Consider the following 14,564-nt stretch of genomic DNA (forward strand, 5'->3'; position numbering starts at 1 on the left):
GAATTTTAAAGAGAGACCGGGTTTACTCGAATGGAGTTTTGCGACGCCTGTGCTAGACTTTGGGAAGGATGGGGACTATCCCAGAGGGCAGAAGACGATTGAAAAACCTGCCCCGTTGCTCTTGGAATGTGGTTTTCCGCGTGAGCTCACTAGGCACACAGAGAGCTCGGAAGAGCATTTTGCATGCATTAACTCTTTGTGTGGATAGTTGGAGCGCAGTTCCTATGGTTCCCCCCCCTTCTGGCTGCAGGAGCCCTTAGGTCAAGGCTAGTCTTTTAGAAGGCAGAGTTAGTTACTTTGCAAGTAGACCTCAAGCGGTGGGGACAGCTGAGCTGACTCGTTAATCTGAGAGGTTTAGAAACGGTTCAAAGTTAATGTGCTCCAAGATCTCCCAGGCAGGTGGGTCCTGCTCCCACCATTGACTCGATATGCCCCAGCCTGAAATCCTAAGAGGAAACTGGTTTAAAGAACCCCCGCCAATCTCTTTCCCAGGCTGGTGAGATAGCTCAGTTGGTGTAAAAGCACTTGCTAAGCCTCACTCAGTTTGATCCCGAAACTCACGTAATGGAAGGCGAGAACCGACTCCCACGGTTGTCCTCTGACCTCCACAGGTGCCCTCCGGCACGTGCACACTAATGCACACAAGCCAATAGCTAAATAAAGCCTTTCCCTTCCCTCACTTCAGGGACAGTATTAGTGACGTATTAGGCCTCATTGTGCAGGGCTCTGTCCATTCAAACAAGATGCCGTCATCATCATGGGTGGTAAAGGTGGTGGTGGGGTAACTCACCTGATAGATAAGCTCCATCTCTTAATGCACTGAACATGGGAGGCAGGGAGGGGACAGGGGTCATGCTTACATCGATCATTAACACTAACTGGGCTTGCTTCTTCAGACGGCCCCTGCAATGGGGAACTAACCTCTCCCTCCACTGTTTCTTTCTGTATGGCAGTTAAAAAAATAAATAAATAAAACAACCAAAAAACCCCTACAGGGGCACCTGGGAAGGAGATTACACCATGAGTGTCTGTTTTCTCCCTGAGGGCCACATAGTCAAGAAGTGGGGGGCTTCTGACTGGCTTGTTCTCCACCTGCAGGTGAAGATGCCATCACAGGGGACACTGACAAGTATCTCGGGCCACAGGACCTTAAGGAGCTAGGTGATGACTCCCTGCCTGCTGAGGGTTACGTGGGCTTCAGTCTCGGAGCCCGTTCTGCCAGGTACCGTATTACTGCTGGGGGATTTTCTTTTTCTTTTTCGGAGTTTGCTTTCAACAACCATGGTCTGTCACGAGCCAGCATCATTCCCATCTCCCTCACGGCTCCAGAATGCGCTCTTTGGATGCCACGTGAATCCTGTGGAATGTTCTTGATGTGAACACACACTTGTGCATGTGCACACAAGCACACACGCTGTTATTTTTTTTTTCTCATCCTTTGTAGTGTGTAGTCTCTCTCGTGTGCTAGAACAGGTCAACCTTTGCTCTTCCCATCTCCCTCCTTGCAGTCGGCTTCCAGCATAGTACCGCACGAGCTCCCTGATAAATGGGCAAAAACCAACCTGAGTCTCATGCTGCAAGAGTAGCTTGTTCCGTACTGGAGGACCTTTCTAGTTATGATATGTGAGGAATTTACATAGGGATCATTTGCTAGATTGGTTAGTGAAGAGTTAAATTCGTGGTTCCTAGGCGGTACCCTTGATAATAAAAACAAACTTTAAACTGTCTGCCATGCATAGGAAATTTAGGTTGTGCCATCAGTGTGTGGGTCAACAAGCCTGCTAGGAGTGGGACTGTGACTTTAGTCACAGCCCCACAGCTGAAGGGAGGAAGCCTCGACTTACAAGTCACTCACTGTGTGAAGGAACCGGATCTTGTCCAAAAGGCTGGGAATTCTTTTCCCCTGGTGTGGCTCAACATCGTGTGTTTGCTGACTGTCAAGTTATTTTAAAGCTAATAATTAAACCTTCTAAGCGAGAGCCCCGAGGACATTTTCCTATGGCTCAGGAATCCGCTGTAAAAAAGTTTCATTGTCCAATAGTAAATGGCTCTTCCCACAAAGTAAACCCTGGGGATTGTTCCCAGTGTGGTAAGTGAAACCAGTTTAGATACTGCTCGGCCTTTTCTTCGGAGTCTCAACATGAGCCAGTACAAGTTTCTCTTTATAAATCCATTCCTCAAAGGTTTGCGAAGCTGATTGGAGCAGATGTCACCAACGAGAAGAGAAAGGGGAATTTTTAAAATGTACAATATTTCAATCACAGATTCTAGGAAGTTATAACGGCTGGGCCCATTAAGGATCTTGATTTTTTTTTGTCTATTATAGAGAATTGGGTACCATTTATACTCCCACAGCAAGCTGCTTTCTCCTTCCTTGCTAGAATATTCTAGTCATTTGCTTCCAGTGAGCTATGAAACCTGAGTGTTGCCTCTTGTGATTATTTTTTTTTTGTCTTAAGACAATGTTAAGGCTTTCCTGTCTCTGAGTTTGACCAAGCCATTCCCGATAGCTGTTACTGTACACCATGGCGACTCATGTTATGTTCAGAGGCAAATATTTCTCATAGCGTGTGTTTATAGCTATCTCTTTAAATTATTAATAATTTAATGTTTCTAAAGCATATTGTTAGAGCATTATCAAGTCAATTATTCTGAGTGTAATATTTAAAGGGACATTCACTGTATGATTCAGTCAACTATAACATTTGTTTTTTTCTTTTTTTTTCCCCCTGTCTGATTTGATTTTTATTTTTTTACATTCCATTTCTCCTGGTTTTACTTTTTTTTTTTTTCCTAAAAATACCTTAAAATAGTCCCAAGATAAGGTAAGAAATGTAGCGCTTCTGTAGTGTTCCTCTGCCTGTCCCCAACCCATATTCACAGTTTTTTTGGTTTGGTTTTTGTTTTTTGGCATTTGTGCTGTGCTGTGCTGTGCTAGTCTGCAATGTGCTTTTAAAAAAAAAAAATTTTTTTTTTTTGTTTTTGTTTTAGGAAATCAGTTATGCTTGGGAAAGGGGAAAAAAATATAAATCTGTGAAAAGGGAATCTTACCTATATAATAGTGAATGAACAGTTAAGAAATTCCCCCTCCCTTAAGTTTTGTAGAACGCATGACCAAAGTAAAAAGGGTTTGTTGGTTCTAAAGAAAAAGTCCAGTCTGTTTGCTGGTGGCTGCTTGTTTGAGCTGTCCTACACATCCTAATGTTTTAGCCCAAGGAAGCATGGTTTTCTAATGGGTCTTGCATCTAACACTTAGGTTACAACGATGGCTACAAATAATCTCCTGACCATAGTTAAAAACCAACCGAAGACTGGGCAGTGATGGCGTACGCCTTTAATCCCAGCACTCTGGAGGCAGAGGCGGGTGGATCTCTGAGTTTGAGGCCAGCCCGGTCTACAGAGCAAGTTCCAGGACAGCCAGGGAAGGCTACACAAAGAATCTTGTCTTGAAAAAGCAAAACAAAACGTAACAACCAATCAATTTAAAGCTTTTTAGATGCCCTTATGTAAGCAATCAACTTTTTTCTGGTCCTGAGCGTACTGTGGTGAATCAGGGCGTTGGGGTGACGCTTGGTAGGTTTCCTTAGGAATCACGACTTGAAGCCTTGCTGTGGCTAGGACAAAGTCTGAGCTCTAACCTGCAGCTGCCACTCAAGGACAAACAAGGGGGCAAAGGATCCACAAAGCTTACATTTAAAAGCCGAAAAGATCACAATTACGTAACCCCTCTTAAAGCTTTTAAATGTTTGCCTGTATATGCGATACAACTATGGCTCATCTCTGATGTATCATGGAATGCCGGTCCTGAATCGCAGAAACGCGTGGTTTAGAAAGTAAAAGAATAGTGTTGAAGGAAAGCACTCGAGCGAAGCGCCTGCTGTATTGAAGAGACACTAAGGGTCTAGAAAGAATAGTAATACAAAGAAAAAAGATGAGAACGGAAGCTTGGTCACTTGACCAGCATGGCCATGCAGCCCCATGGCTTCCTGGGGAAGCGCCTTTATGCCTGGATGGTGCTGGACACAGTCAGTAAATATTTGCTAAGCATGTTTGGTAACGGCCTTGGAATGAATGTTAGTTGTGAGTCAGAGCCATGAACATGAGATTCGGTGAAAGCTGAGACTCTGGTCCTGAAGGAACGACCCAGCCTCTGCGCAGCACTTAAGAGTGATGTGGGTAATGGCCGGTGATATTCCAGCCAGCAGGCACTGGGGAGAGAGATCCCACTGTGCAAAGGGGGCATGCGCCCCTTGTTCTAGTCTTTGCTCGCTTCCCAAGTGCACATGCGCACAAGGCAAAGATGATGCCAAAATCTGACTGAGTCAACTGCTGGCGATGCCATGACTCCAGCTTGGACCCTCTTTTTCAGTTAAGTGAGCAATATTACAAAGCAAACTACTAATTTCCCGTGGTCCTCATTCTCCATACCAATGAGGACCCCAAAATAAAAGGGGTCAGTGTGTATAACACTAGTTGGAGATATTTCATGGCTGGGGAGTCAAGTCTAGGCTTCACCTCAGCTCTTTCCTGTCCGGAAGCTCTGCTTCACGAAGGGTTAGATGGGATACCTCGTCACAAAGAGGTGACAGAATATCCTTTTCTGAAAACCTGCCAGTTAAGTAGAGTAGAGTGAGTGGAAACTGGAGCTGTTCCTCGAAGCCACCATCCTCCTCCTCCTCCTCCTCCTCAGAGGATCATGAGAAACCCAAGACTCAAATTAACAATAACCGTGCTTCACGGGACTTAGGTGGATATGTGGAGCCTTAACCAAGATGATATTTTAGAATCATCTTCCCATGGCCTCATAACCTTCTGGCTTTTAGTTTAAGGGTCCACACAGGCAGAGTGTGGAAAGTCCAGGGACAGTCTATGGGAGAAGCTAGAAAGGAGAAGAGTGTCAAGAAGAAAGAAGGAAAGAGTCGAGCCAAGGGAAAGCGGGATGTGAATAACAGGGTATGAGGGTATCTCCTGGGATACAACCAACAAGTGCATGTGGCTACGTTTCCATTTCCTTTCTTGAAACTGTCCTTGAGAGACAGCTCCAAACCAGAACTCTAAGTATGCAAAGCCAGAGCTGATTTCCAATGACTCGCTCACAGACCCCACCTCAGCATACACAGTCCTAGCTAAGTGTACAAAGCACTATAGTTGGACTGGAAGAGGCACCTCTAACAAAGCCTTCCTCTTAAACACTCTTGTTGGGGCCAGAGAGATGGCTCAGTAGTTAAGAGCCTATTCTTCCATAGGACCTGGGTTCAATTCCCAGCAGCACCCACATGGCAGACCATAGCTGTCTGTTCCTCCAGTTCCAGGGAATCCTACAACCTCACACAGACATATATGGAGGCAAAACACCAATGCACATAATAAATCATTAAAAAAAGATTAAAAAAACCAAAACCCTAGTGTTATCAGACAGCGGTTCTTTGCAGCACTGTGCTGGCTCCGTGCCATAGTGGAGTATCTAAAGTCGCCATGTGTTTCATCTCAGATTTGACCCCAAATTGGCCAGATTTTAAGATCTCAATTGTGAAATTCAGTCCATCTAAAGAATTTAATTTTGATACCTTTCCTTTAAAAAAAAAAAACAAAAAAAACAAAAAAGCACATTTGTCAATATTTTTAGCCATCTTGCCTGTTCTTAAAGTTGCATGCCTTTATTTTCTTTCATCCCATCATCACCTCCCACTGTTGAATGGGTGACTGTAAATACAACAGCCTCCGCTCCTTCAGTTCGGATAGGTCCTACACCTTGAACAGAAGCTCCTATGCAAGGGACAGCATGATGATCGAGGAACTTCTGGTACCATCCAAAGAGCAGGTAAGCTCTCGGTCCTATAACAAGAGCAGATATCTATGTCTATGTCTATATGTATATCATCTACATCTATAACTATATAGCTATATCTAATCTACATATCTATATCTAATTTATATATCTGTATCTCTATATATCTACTCTAAATCTAATCTGCATGTCTATACCTATATCTAGTGTATGTCTATGTTTATATCATCTATGATAGTTTTGATTTAGTGTTTGTAAGTTTGCAGATACTAGCCAATTAAAGAAAACTAATAGCTGTACCATAATCACAGAAGGCTCTCTCTTTTGCGTATCCCACAGAGGGGAACTTGCGGCATCTTAGAAAAGACACCGCTACCTTTCTTGTCTCTTAAGTCAAATGCATTTGCTGTTCAGTTAGTGGACATTATTTGCGTGAATGGTCGCTAAGTGAAGAGTGCGTGCCTACTGGAAGTGTACAACGAGCTGTCATAGATTAAATCAGTCCTGCTTTGGGTCTGTTCAGTTTGAGGGTTTCCTGAGGCATGGTAGCATTTTCTGCTGTCACAGCATCTCTGCGGGTTCATCCATTGCTTCTTTAGTTTCTCCTTTCCCGTTTTATGGTTGATTGGGTAGTTCATGCTGTCAGAAGACCCAGGCACACAGTCCTGCCGCACACGGATTGAGAATGGTTCTAGAAAAATGTAGAGACACACACAGTGCCTGGTTTTGAATGATCCTGGTAGGGTCCCAGTAGTTGATGAATCTTCACGGACCATAAAGCAACTTGAAGGCAGCTTGTGGTATCTGACAGCACAAGGTGATGACAGTCACCCACACCCAAGCTAGAGGTCAGCAATAGGTGGTCAGCTCTTTGGAACTCCCACGTGTCTGGGCATGCTGATGTCACACCCACGGGTGTGTGTCGTACTTCACAATGATCTGTAGTAAATGCTACATTACACTGGCTAGAACATTCTTAATAAGTAGGCCTTCCAGTGGGAAATACAGAGGCTTTTCAGTGTCAGACTTTAAAGAAAAATTACCTTTGTATTATGATTATAGGCATGGCATGTCATGGGTTTTAGGTGGGCTTAAATCCAAGACAGCCCGTGGTAAGAAACTAGTAGTCGACCATGCTCTCTTGGGTACCTGGTGTCACCAGGTCTTGGTAGAGGCTTTTTAAAGAGCCTGGCATCCTCATCCTGGTGTTTGTACGTTCCCAGTTACATGAGGTAGTAGACAGTGTACTGATGTCATTCTCTGTGCTTTAAGGGAACCCCACATAACTTTATACTCATACAAGACCCATTGTGGGCTCCTCATTAAATAGAACTGTGGCCATCACTTCTTACTAGCTATTCATTTCAGAGCAAGGGTACCCCACATAACTTTATACTCATATAAGATCCATTGTGGGCTCCTCATTAAATAGAACTGTGGCCATCACTTCTTACTAGCTATTCATTTCAGAGCAAGGGTCTGAAATTATGATGTTTTCTACCATCAGCACCACACCATATCTGTGGAGTTACACCACGACCAAGGCAACTTATAAAAGAAAGCATTTAATTGAGAACTTGCTTACAGTTTCAGAGAGTGAGTCCATGACCATCATGGCTGGGAGCATGGCAGCAGGCAGGCAGGCAGGCATGGCGTTGGAGCAGTAGCTAAGAGCTTAAATCTGATCCACAAGCAGGTGACAGAAAGAGAGAGACTCAGCCTGGCATGGGCTTTTGAAACCCCAATGACCACATCAGAATCAAAGTATGATTCAAAAATAAATGTTCTCGATGCCCCTTGCTTCCCTGGGTTGGTTGGTAGCTTTCACCAAGAAGGATGAACTCAGAACTAATGATCTGTGAAAAGGAAGGCCCAAAGCTTCAAGATGAAGCTGGCGCCCTTGGGGTCAGGTAGCAGCTTCGGTCTTAGAAACACCCATGGCAGTGGTTCTCAGCCTTGCTAACGCTGCGACCCCTTAATACACCTCATGATGTGGTGACCGCCTATCTTAAAATTGTTTTCATTGCAACTTCATAACTGTAATTTTGCTACTGCTAGGAATCATCATGTAAATATCTGTTCTCTGATGATCTTGGGTTACCCCTATGAAAGGGTCGTCCAACCCCTAAAGGGGTCACGACCCACAGGTTGAGAACTACTGACCTATGTGGCCATCTCTACCCTTCTACAATCAGTCAAAGAGACCACAGCACACCAGGAGCCTTTAAGGGGAAAAAGAGCAAACAAAAAGAGCAAACAAAACCCCAAGGATGGTAGAGGTCAGACTAGGTTGTTGGCGAAGACTACAGTCAAGTCCTTGACCAACACGGGGGTAGGGGGGGATGTGAATCATAAACAATGGTGTAGAGGACTGGAGAGATGGCTCAGTGCTTAAGAGCACTGACAGCTCTTCCAGAGGTCCTGAGTTCAATTCCCAGCAACCACATGGTATCTCACAACCATCTGTAATGAGATCTGATGCCCTCTTCTGGTGCATCTGAAGACAGCTACAGTGTACTCGAATACACAGAATGAATGAATCAATCAATCAATCACTCACTCACTCAATCAATCAATCTTTTTAAAACATGTTTTAGGGGAAGAGATGGCATATGCCTTTAATCCTAACACTCTGGAGACAGGGTTGGATCTCTTTGAGTTCAAGACCAGTCTGGTCTACAGAGCAAGTCCCAGGACAGCCAAGGCTACACAGAGAAACCCTTTCTTAAAAACAAAGAGTTTTAATCAAGGTTATGCAGGAGAGTCTGTGTGTTACAGGGGAATAAACACATCACCGAATTTTCAGGAATGAATGAATTAAGCAGTTACTTACTTCCCAACAGTTCATCGCTAGAGCAGATAAAGCAAATTTGACAGTGTGTATATGTGTAGGGGGGTGTCTTTTGTTTTGTGGGTGTGGACATGAGGTGTGTCTAAATCACTGCTCTATTGCTATGAAGATATACCACAGCCAAAGCAACTTATAAAAGACAGCATTTAGTTGGGGACTTGTTCAGCGTTTCAGAGGATTAGTCCACTATGACTATCATGGCATTAGGCCATCATGGCTGAGAGCATTCTCATGTAAATCTCCACTCTGTGTGTGCATGCGTGTGTGTGTGTGTGTGTGTGTGTGCATGTGTGCATACGTGTGTGTTTGTGTATGTGTGTGTATGTGTGTGTGTGGGGGGGGGGCTCTTGGGCTTGTCTGTCTGCCTGCCTGCCTGCCTGTCTTTTGGTCTGTCTGTCTGTCTGTCTGTCTTGTGTGTCCATGCATGTACTTGCATGGGCCTGGGCCTGAAGTGACAATGTCTGTTGTCTTTCTTGCTTACTCTCATCCTTAGTCATTGACACAGAGTCCCTCTTGGAACCAGAACTAACTACTATCAGTCAGTCTGGTTCATCTACTTGCTTTAGGGACACTGGTCTCTGCCTTCCAAGTACTGGCATTGCGGGTGGCCACCATGCCTTGCTGGCCAGGGCTCAGACCTCCGGTACAGCAGGTGTCATCATCCATGGAGATATCTACCCAACCACTGCCCCTCTATGTACGTTTTCCAAATGGTGGTTGTTGAATTTGGGTGCCAGGATAGCTGGATCTTCATGTAGCTTTTTCTTTTTTCTTTCACTTTGTATGAACACCTTTAAAATAACTTTTAAAAGAGGGGAACAAAATTTTGAGAAGGTGTGTTAACTGTGGAGGACAAGAAGCAGGTGGTTCTGGGAAGAGCAGCTGTCATAAAAGAAGGTGCCTCCTGTTGCCCTGGAAGAGCCTCAGAAGAAATGTCTGCTGAAGCTCATGGGTACATTTGAATTAAAAAGCAAAGGATCAAAAATGAATGGTCTGGGGCTGGATAGAAGGTTCGGCTGTTAAGAGCACTGGATGCTTCTGCGGAGTTCCCAGGCTCAGTCCCTAGCACCCACGTGACAGCTCACAACTGTCTGTAAATTCAGTTCCAGGGCATCCAGGGCCACCTTCAGGTCTCCCTAGGAGCTTGGCACACCAGTGGTGTGCATGCGTGCACACAGGGTAAACACCCATACACATAGACTACATAGGTGGGTAGTCTGTCTTTTTCACCTCATGCCTGTACTTACAGATTTCAAAAGATCCCTTCTCTGGGGTGTTGTTGATTTGGGAAGCATGGCGTACATTTTAAACATTAAGCATCCCCAAACCACGGATCCCCGGCTTGCTCTCAGGTTCAAAGCTACACATCACTGTCCAGCCAGAATTGCTCTTGACAAATCAGGATAGGGAATAGGCACACATGAACTCTGTGAACTTTCTTCTACAGAACAGGCCCTGCCCTGGCTGAGAACCGCCTCTGCTTCATCATCCTGCTGACTAATATGTTTGTACATTAACTGTAATTAAAGTACAGTTGAGATACAAGGTGACCAGCCTGGGTCACCACCCCCTGACCCCAAGATCTTAGTTCCTTTTCCTACTGCTTTTGTGAAATACTCTGACAATAATGACTTAAGGACTGACTTTAGCTGACAGTTCAGGACAAAGTCTGTCCAGTCTGTCTGTCCTCACAGGAAAGTCAAGGCTTTTGAAGCAGCTGGTCACGTGGCTTCCATGGTCAGCAACCTAGAGCGATCAACGTGTGGTTGTTCCTGCTATGTTCACATTCTCCGCTGACAAGGTCCTGGATCCCTGCCCCAGGAAATGGTCCTACCCACAATTAACTGCAATTAAGATGCATCTTCCCACATCAACTAATTGAATCAAGATACCTTCTGCCTCTCAGTCATCACTAGAGGCCCATCTTCCCATCAGTCCTAGATCAGTCAGGTTGACATTTAACATTAACAGTCACACTGTGCCATCCCAGGCTCCCGTGCTGAGTAAATGCCAGAGCTGGAGGGGGCATGAGAGAGGTTAGCATCCATTATCTCTCCCTACCCATCACCCACAGTCTGTGAACCGCCTGTCCTTTCCCTATAGGAACATTTCCTTTCAGTTATGCGCCTTGGCCATTCGTGAGCCCCACATTGGGCATAAGAGTAGAATGGTAAATTCATCTGTTGGCACCTTCTAGACAACTTCCGTGCCCATGAGAACTTTTAACACTGGGATCGCTCGGTTCCTGACTCAGTCGGCCTGGGCAGGACCGGGCATGGGGATTTCTTTGTACCTGCGAGACAAATTGTGTGGGATGCTGCTGACTCAGCAGTCTTAACTGCAGGTACACAAAGGAATCCCTTATAGCTCTTTTCAAAAACCAAAGCTGTCCACAGAGAGACTCCCCCATGGCTGGATCCTAAGCACAGCAGTTTCTAAAGCTCCTAAGGTGATTTTCAGATGTCCATCCAGCTAGGAAACCCTGGTCATGGCATCTCTGACTGGCCCGTTGTCTCTTCCGCCAAGCTCGTCCACACCACACCCGCTGACTCAGATTGCATCAGCACTGAGCGTGAACTGACCTCTGTCCTTGCTCCCTGTATAAGGCCATGTGACTACAGCAACTGCAGTTGGTATTATACATATCTTGATATGGTTAAAGTGTATGGGAGGGTATGTGTAGATTTTATGATGATAATTCTGCAATCTTCTGTAAATGAACTTGGGCACTTGAAGATGAGAGTATTGGGTGGGGCTGTATTGGATTGTATTGAAATCCTGGATTTCCTATGGACAGCTATATATTGATCAATCACCATTTAGTGTATTTGTTTCTAAGCCCCAACGTCTGTGTGTGTCTACTACATAAACCCAGGCATGGTGGCACAGCCCCTGAGAGCTGAAGGCAGGAATTCAAGGACAACCTTTACTGCAATAGGGAGTTCAAGGCCAGCCCAGGTCCATGAAATCGTCCTATATCAGACCAGCCAAGCAGGAAGAGTTGGGGAGATGGTTCAGTGGGTAAAGGGGGCTCTTGCCACCAGGCCTACTGACCTGCTGACCTACATTCAGTCCCCCATAACTCACATGGTGGAAGCAGAAAACAGACTCCTGCAAGCTGCCCTCTGACCTCCACACATACTACATGCCATATATGTCCATACATGTATCTACCTGTGTGTATACATGTATGCATGTATAACTTACACCAAACAAGTTTAAAGTATAATTTTAAAAAATTTTAAAATTTATTTCATGTCTATGGGTATTTTGCCCCTTGAAGCCAGAAGAAGGGTGTGAGATCCTCGGGAACAGGAGTTAGAGATGGTGGTGAGCCAGTATGTTGGGTGCCCGGGCTTGGAACCCCAGGGTTCCCCAGATGAGCAATTAGTGCTCCTAACCACTGACCTAGCTCTCCTGCTCTTCTACTGTAATTTAAAAAAAAAAGAAAGAAAGAAAGAAAGACTATCAACTGTGTTTAGAATCATTCCTAAACCTTTCTAAATAGATGTTAATGCAGAAGAGGGAGGAGAAGGCATCTCAAAGGAAGCCTGGCTGTCCTAAAGGACATCAGTGGGTGTCACCATTTCTTCTGTTAGTTGCTGAGAGTAGCTCTCCAGAGCGGCTTATGAAAAGACTGTGCATGGTCCACATTAGCTAGCCCCGGACTTCTGCAAAGAATGGAATTCACCATGTGCCTGAAGTGTTGAGGATGTTCATGGCAGTGTAAACGTGGTACCCCCAGTGCCTGCAGTTCCCCTCCGCATCTTGGAGGCGTTAATTTACTCGTATTTCATATCAGTCATGGCAGATAATTCCTTAGCCCCATTAAAGGCAGTGTCCGCATGACTGGACTAACTTACCCCCTGCGGGCACACATTGAGGTAGCAAAGTCACCAGCCACCCCAACTGCCTCTGTTTAGCAACTACAGTCTCCATCACGCTTGCTCAATGTGGGGAAAGGCCAGGAAGAAGCCCAGAGATCTGATACCTGTTCTCGAGGGTCTTAAACCTGGGGGTAATTTCCATGATTGTCAGGGGCCTCTCTAGCCTGCTGTTTTGCACAGGAATCTTCACGATTCTCATTTCTAACAATTATTAACAATGTGCTTTAAACATCCGGCAACAGGTATGAGATATGAAGAGCCAAGGCTTATGGCAGGGAAGTTTACCACCGTGAGAGGAATGGAAATATTTGACCTTTGGCTGGGTTTCTGCTTACACGCCTATGAACAGCAGTGCCAGGCTCTGGTGGCCGACTCTGCTTATCCAACCCACTTCTCTGTCAGATCACTTTAAAAAAGGGTAGAATCTCCTTCTCTCTTCATAGGATGAGACCCAAATATGGCTATTAGACCCAGTATAGGTATTATTCTCCTGCAAGGATCCTTAACAGCAAAGGCCTACCACCTCCCCAAGAAAGTGTAATTGAAGTCAACCTAGTAAGACTCTAATTTGCCTAGGCCTAACAAAAAAGGTGTGTGTGTGTGTGTGTGTGTGTGTGTGTGTGTTGTGCATGCATACATGTAGAGTCCTGGACAACTCAGGTTGCCAGGCATGGTTGCAAGGCTTATTGCCCACTGAACCTCCATCTTGCAGGCCACCTCTAGCCTTGAGAGAAACAGACTAAACCATAAAGATGACCACGGCCAACGTTTCTGGGAGTAGAACACTGGAGCGGCTAGAAGCAGTCCTCCCTGTAGCAAGAACCGCTGAGACTTTCACTGAAACCAGTGATTCACCCGTCCCACCTCCCGGTGGACTCTGGGTCCCTGACTTTACTAATATCCCAGCTGCAGGTGGCAATGGACTCTGATGTAAACACCCACATGTCCATAGCAACCCTGGAAGGCATCTTAAAGTGATAGACTCTATTATTCACCAGGCTTTCTGTCTTGGAAGAGATTAATCAAACTTTAGCAAAATAAAAGGAAAGTGAGCTGAGCTTTCAATCCTTCAAGAGAATAGCTGTAAAGGGGGTGAGCATCCCTTGCACTTCTGCTTACTTAGGGACAGCATGAAGAGAATAGTGGGACAGGTGCCCCGCCCCTGCAGATGCCCCGCCCCCGCAGATGCCCCGCCCCTACAGATGCCCAGGCTCCCTTCTCTGCTTGGATTGCCTTCCTACTGCAAGCTTCCTTCTTAAGTCTGTTAGTATTGATTTCATAAACGTTGCAGTTTTCTCTTAACCCAGCAAGCTCCCAAATGAGTGATGCAGGACTATTTAACAGCTCTAAGGCACAACAACTGAGCAGTATTAATCTATTTTAACCCTCTAAAACAATCTGGCTATCTCCCAGACAAAATCCCCAAGATACTAGCTTTCTCCGCTCCAGCTGTTTTCTTCTGCTGTCTCCTAGATCCTCTCCTCTGGCTAGATCCCCACTTTCTCTCTCCCCCTCCCCCTCCCCAGGGCTGGAGGAGGCTAGCCTCAATTCCCTCCCCTGATCAGTCGCTGGCTGATCAGCTTCTTTATTGACCAGTCAGGGAATAAATTGAGATGGGAGAGTCTCAGAATAAGGATTGAAGCCAGGTACAGGGGCATAGAGACCAGCATTTGAATAATGCAAGGGTAATCTTTACACAGTGTACAAAAACATTATACCAGCACCAGTCCACAGTTTGCCCTCATGACTTTTGCCTAGGAATGCAGGGCAGGCCTTCCAACAGTAACCTGTCTTCAAGGTTTAACTAAAGTGCTTTAAAATCAGCCACATCATCTGACTGTGGAGATAATTCTGCAAACACCGTTGGGGGACTGTCACAGGTGTACAGGCATTGGTGACATCTTCCCACCTGGCACATTCTCAGGGAGCTCACAACTTGAAATTCTAGTTCCTATGAATTAAACCTGGGTTGTTTCCTTCCTTCCTTCCTTCCTTTCTTCCTTTCTTTCTTTTTTTCTTTTTCTTTCTTTCTTTCTTT

At 45.3% G+C, this 14,564-nt stretch overlaps 1 protein-coding gene across 24 annotated transcripts in view; it reads left to right on the top strand.

Annotated features, from left to right (window-relative positions):
• The window catches only part of Ank3 (ankyrin 3), a 484,298-nt gene that overhangs the window by 385,203 nt on the left and 84,531 nt on the right, over positions 1-14,564 (top strand). For 19 of the 24 annotated variants that reach the window (XM_021205641.2, XM_021205642.2, XM_021205643.2 and 16 more), the window contains 2 exons: positions 1,099-1,222; positions 5,719-5,821. In XM_021205641.2, coding sequence (XP_021061300.1) covers positions 1,099-1,222; positions 5,719-5,821 — 227 coding nt within the window. Of the gene's footprint in view, positions 1-1,098; positions 1,223-2,813; positions 2,826-5,718; positions 5,822-14,564 lie in introns of all 24 variants that reach the window. The other 5 variants (XM_029542115.1, XM_029542120.1, XM_029542116.1 and 2 more) reach the window with 3 other exon arrangements.

Source organism: Mus pahari, chromosome 9 (genome assembly GCF_900095145.1).
Source record: "Mus pahari chromosome 9, PAHARI_EIJ_v1.1, whole genome shotgun sequence".
Classification (NCBI taxonomy): Eukaryota; Metazoa; Chordata; class Mammalia; order Rodentia; family Muridae; genus Mus; species Mus pahari.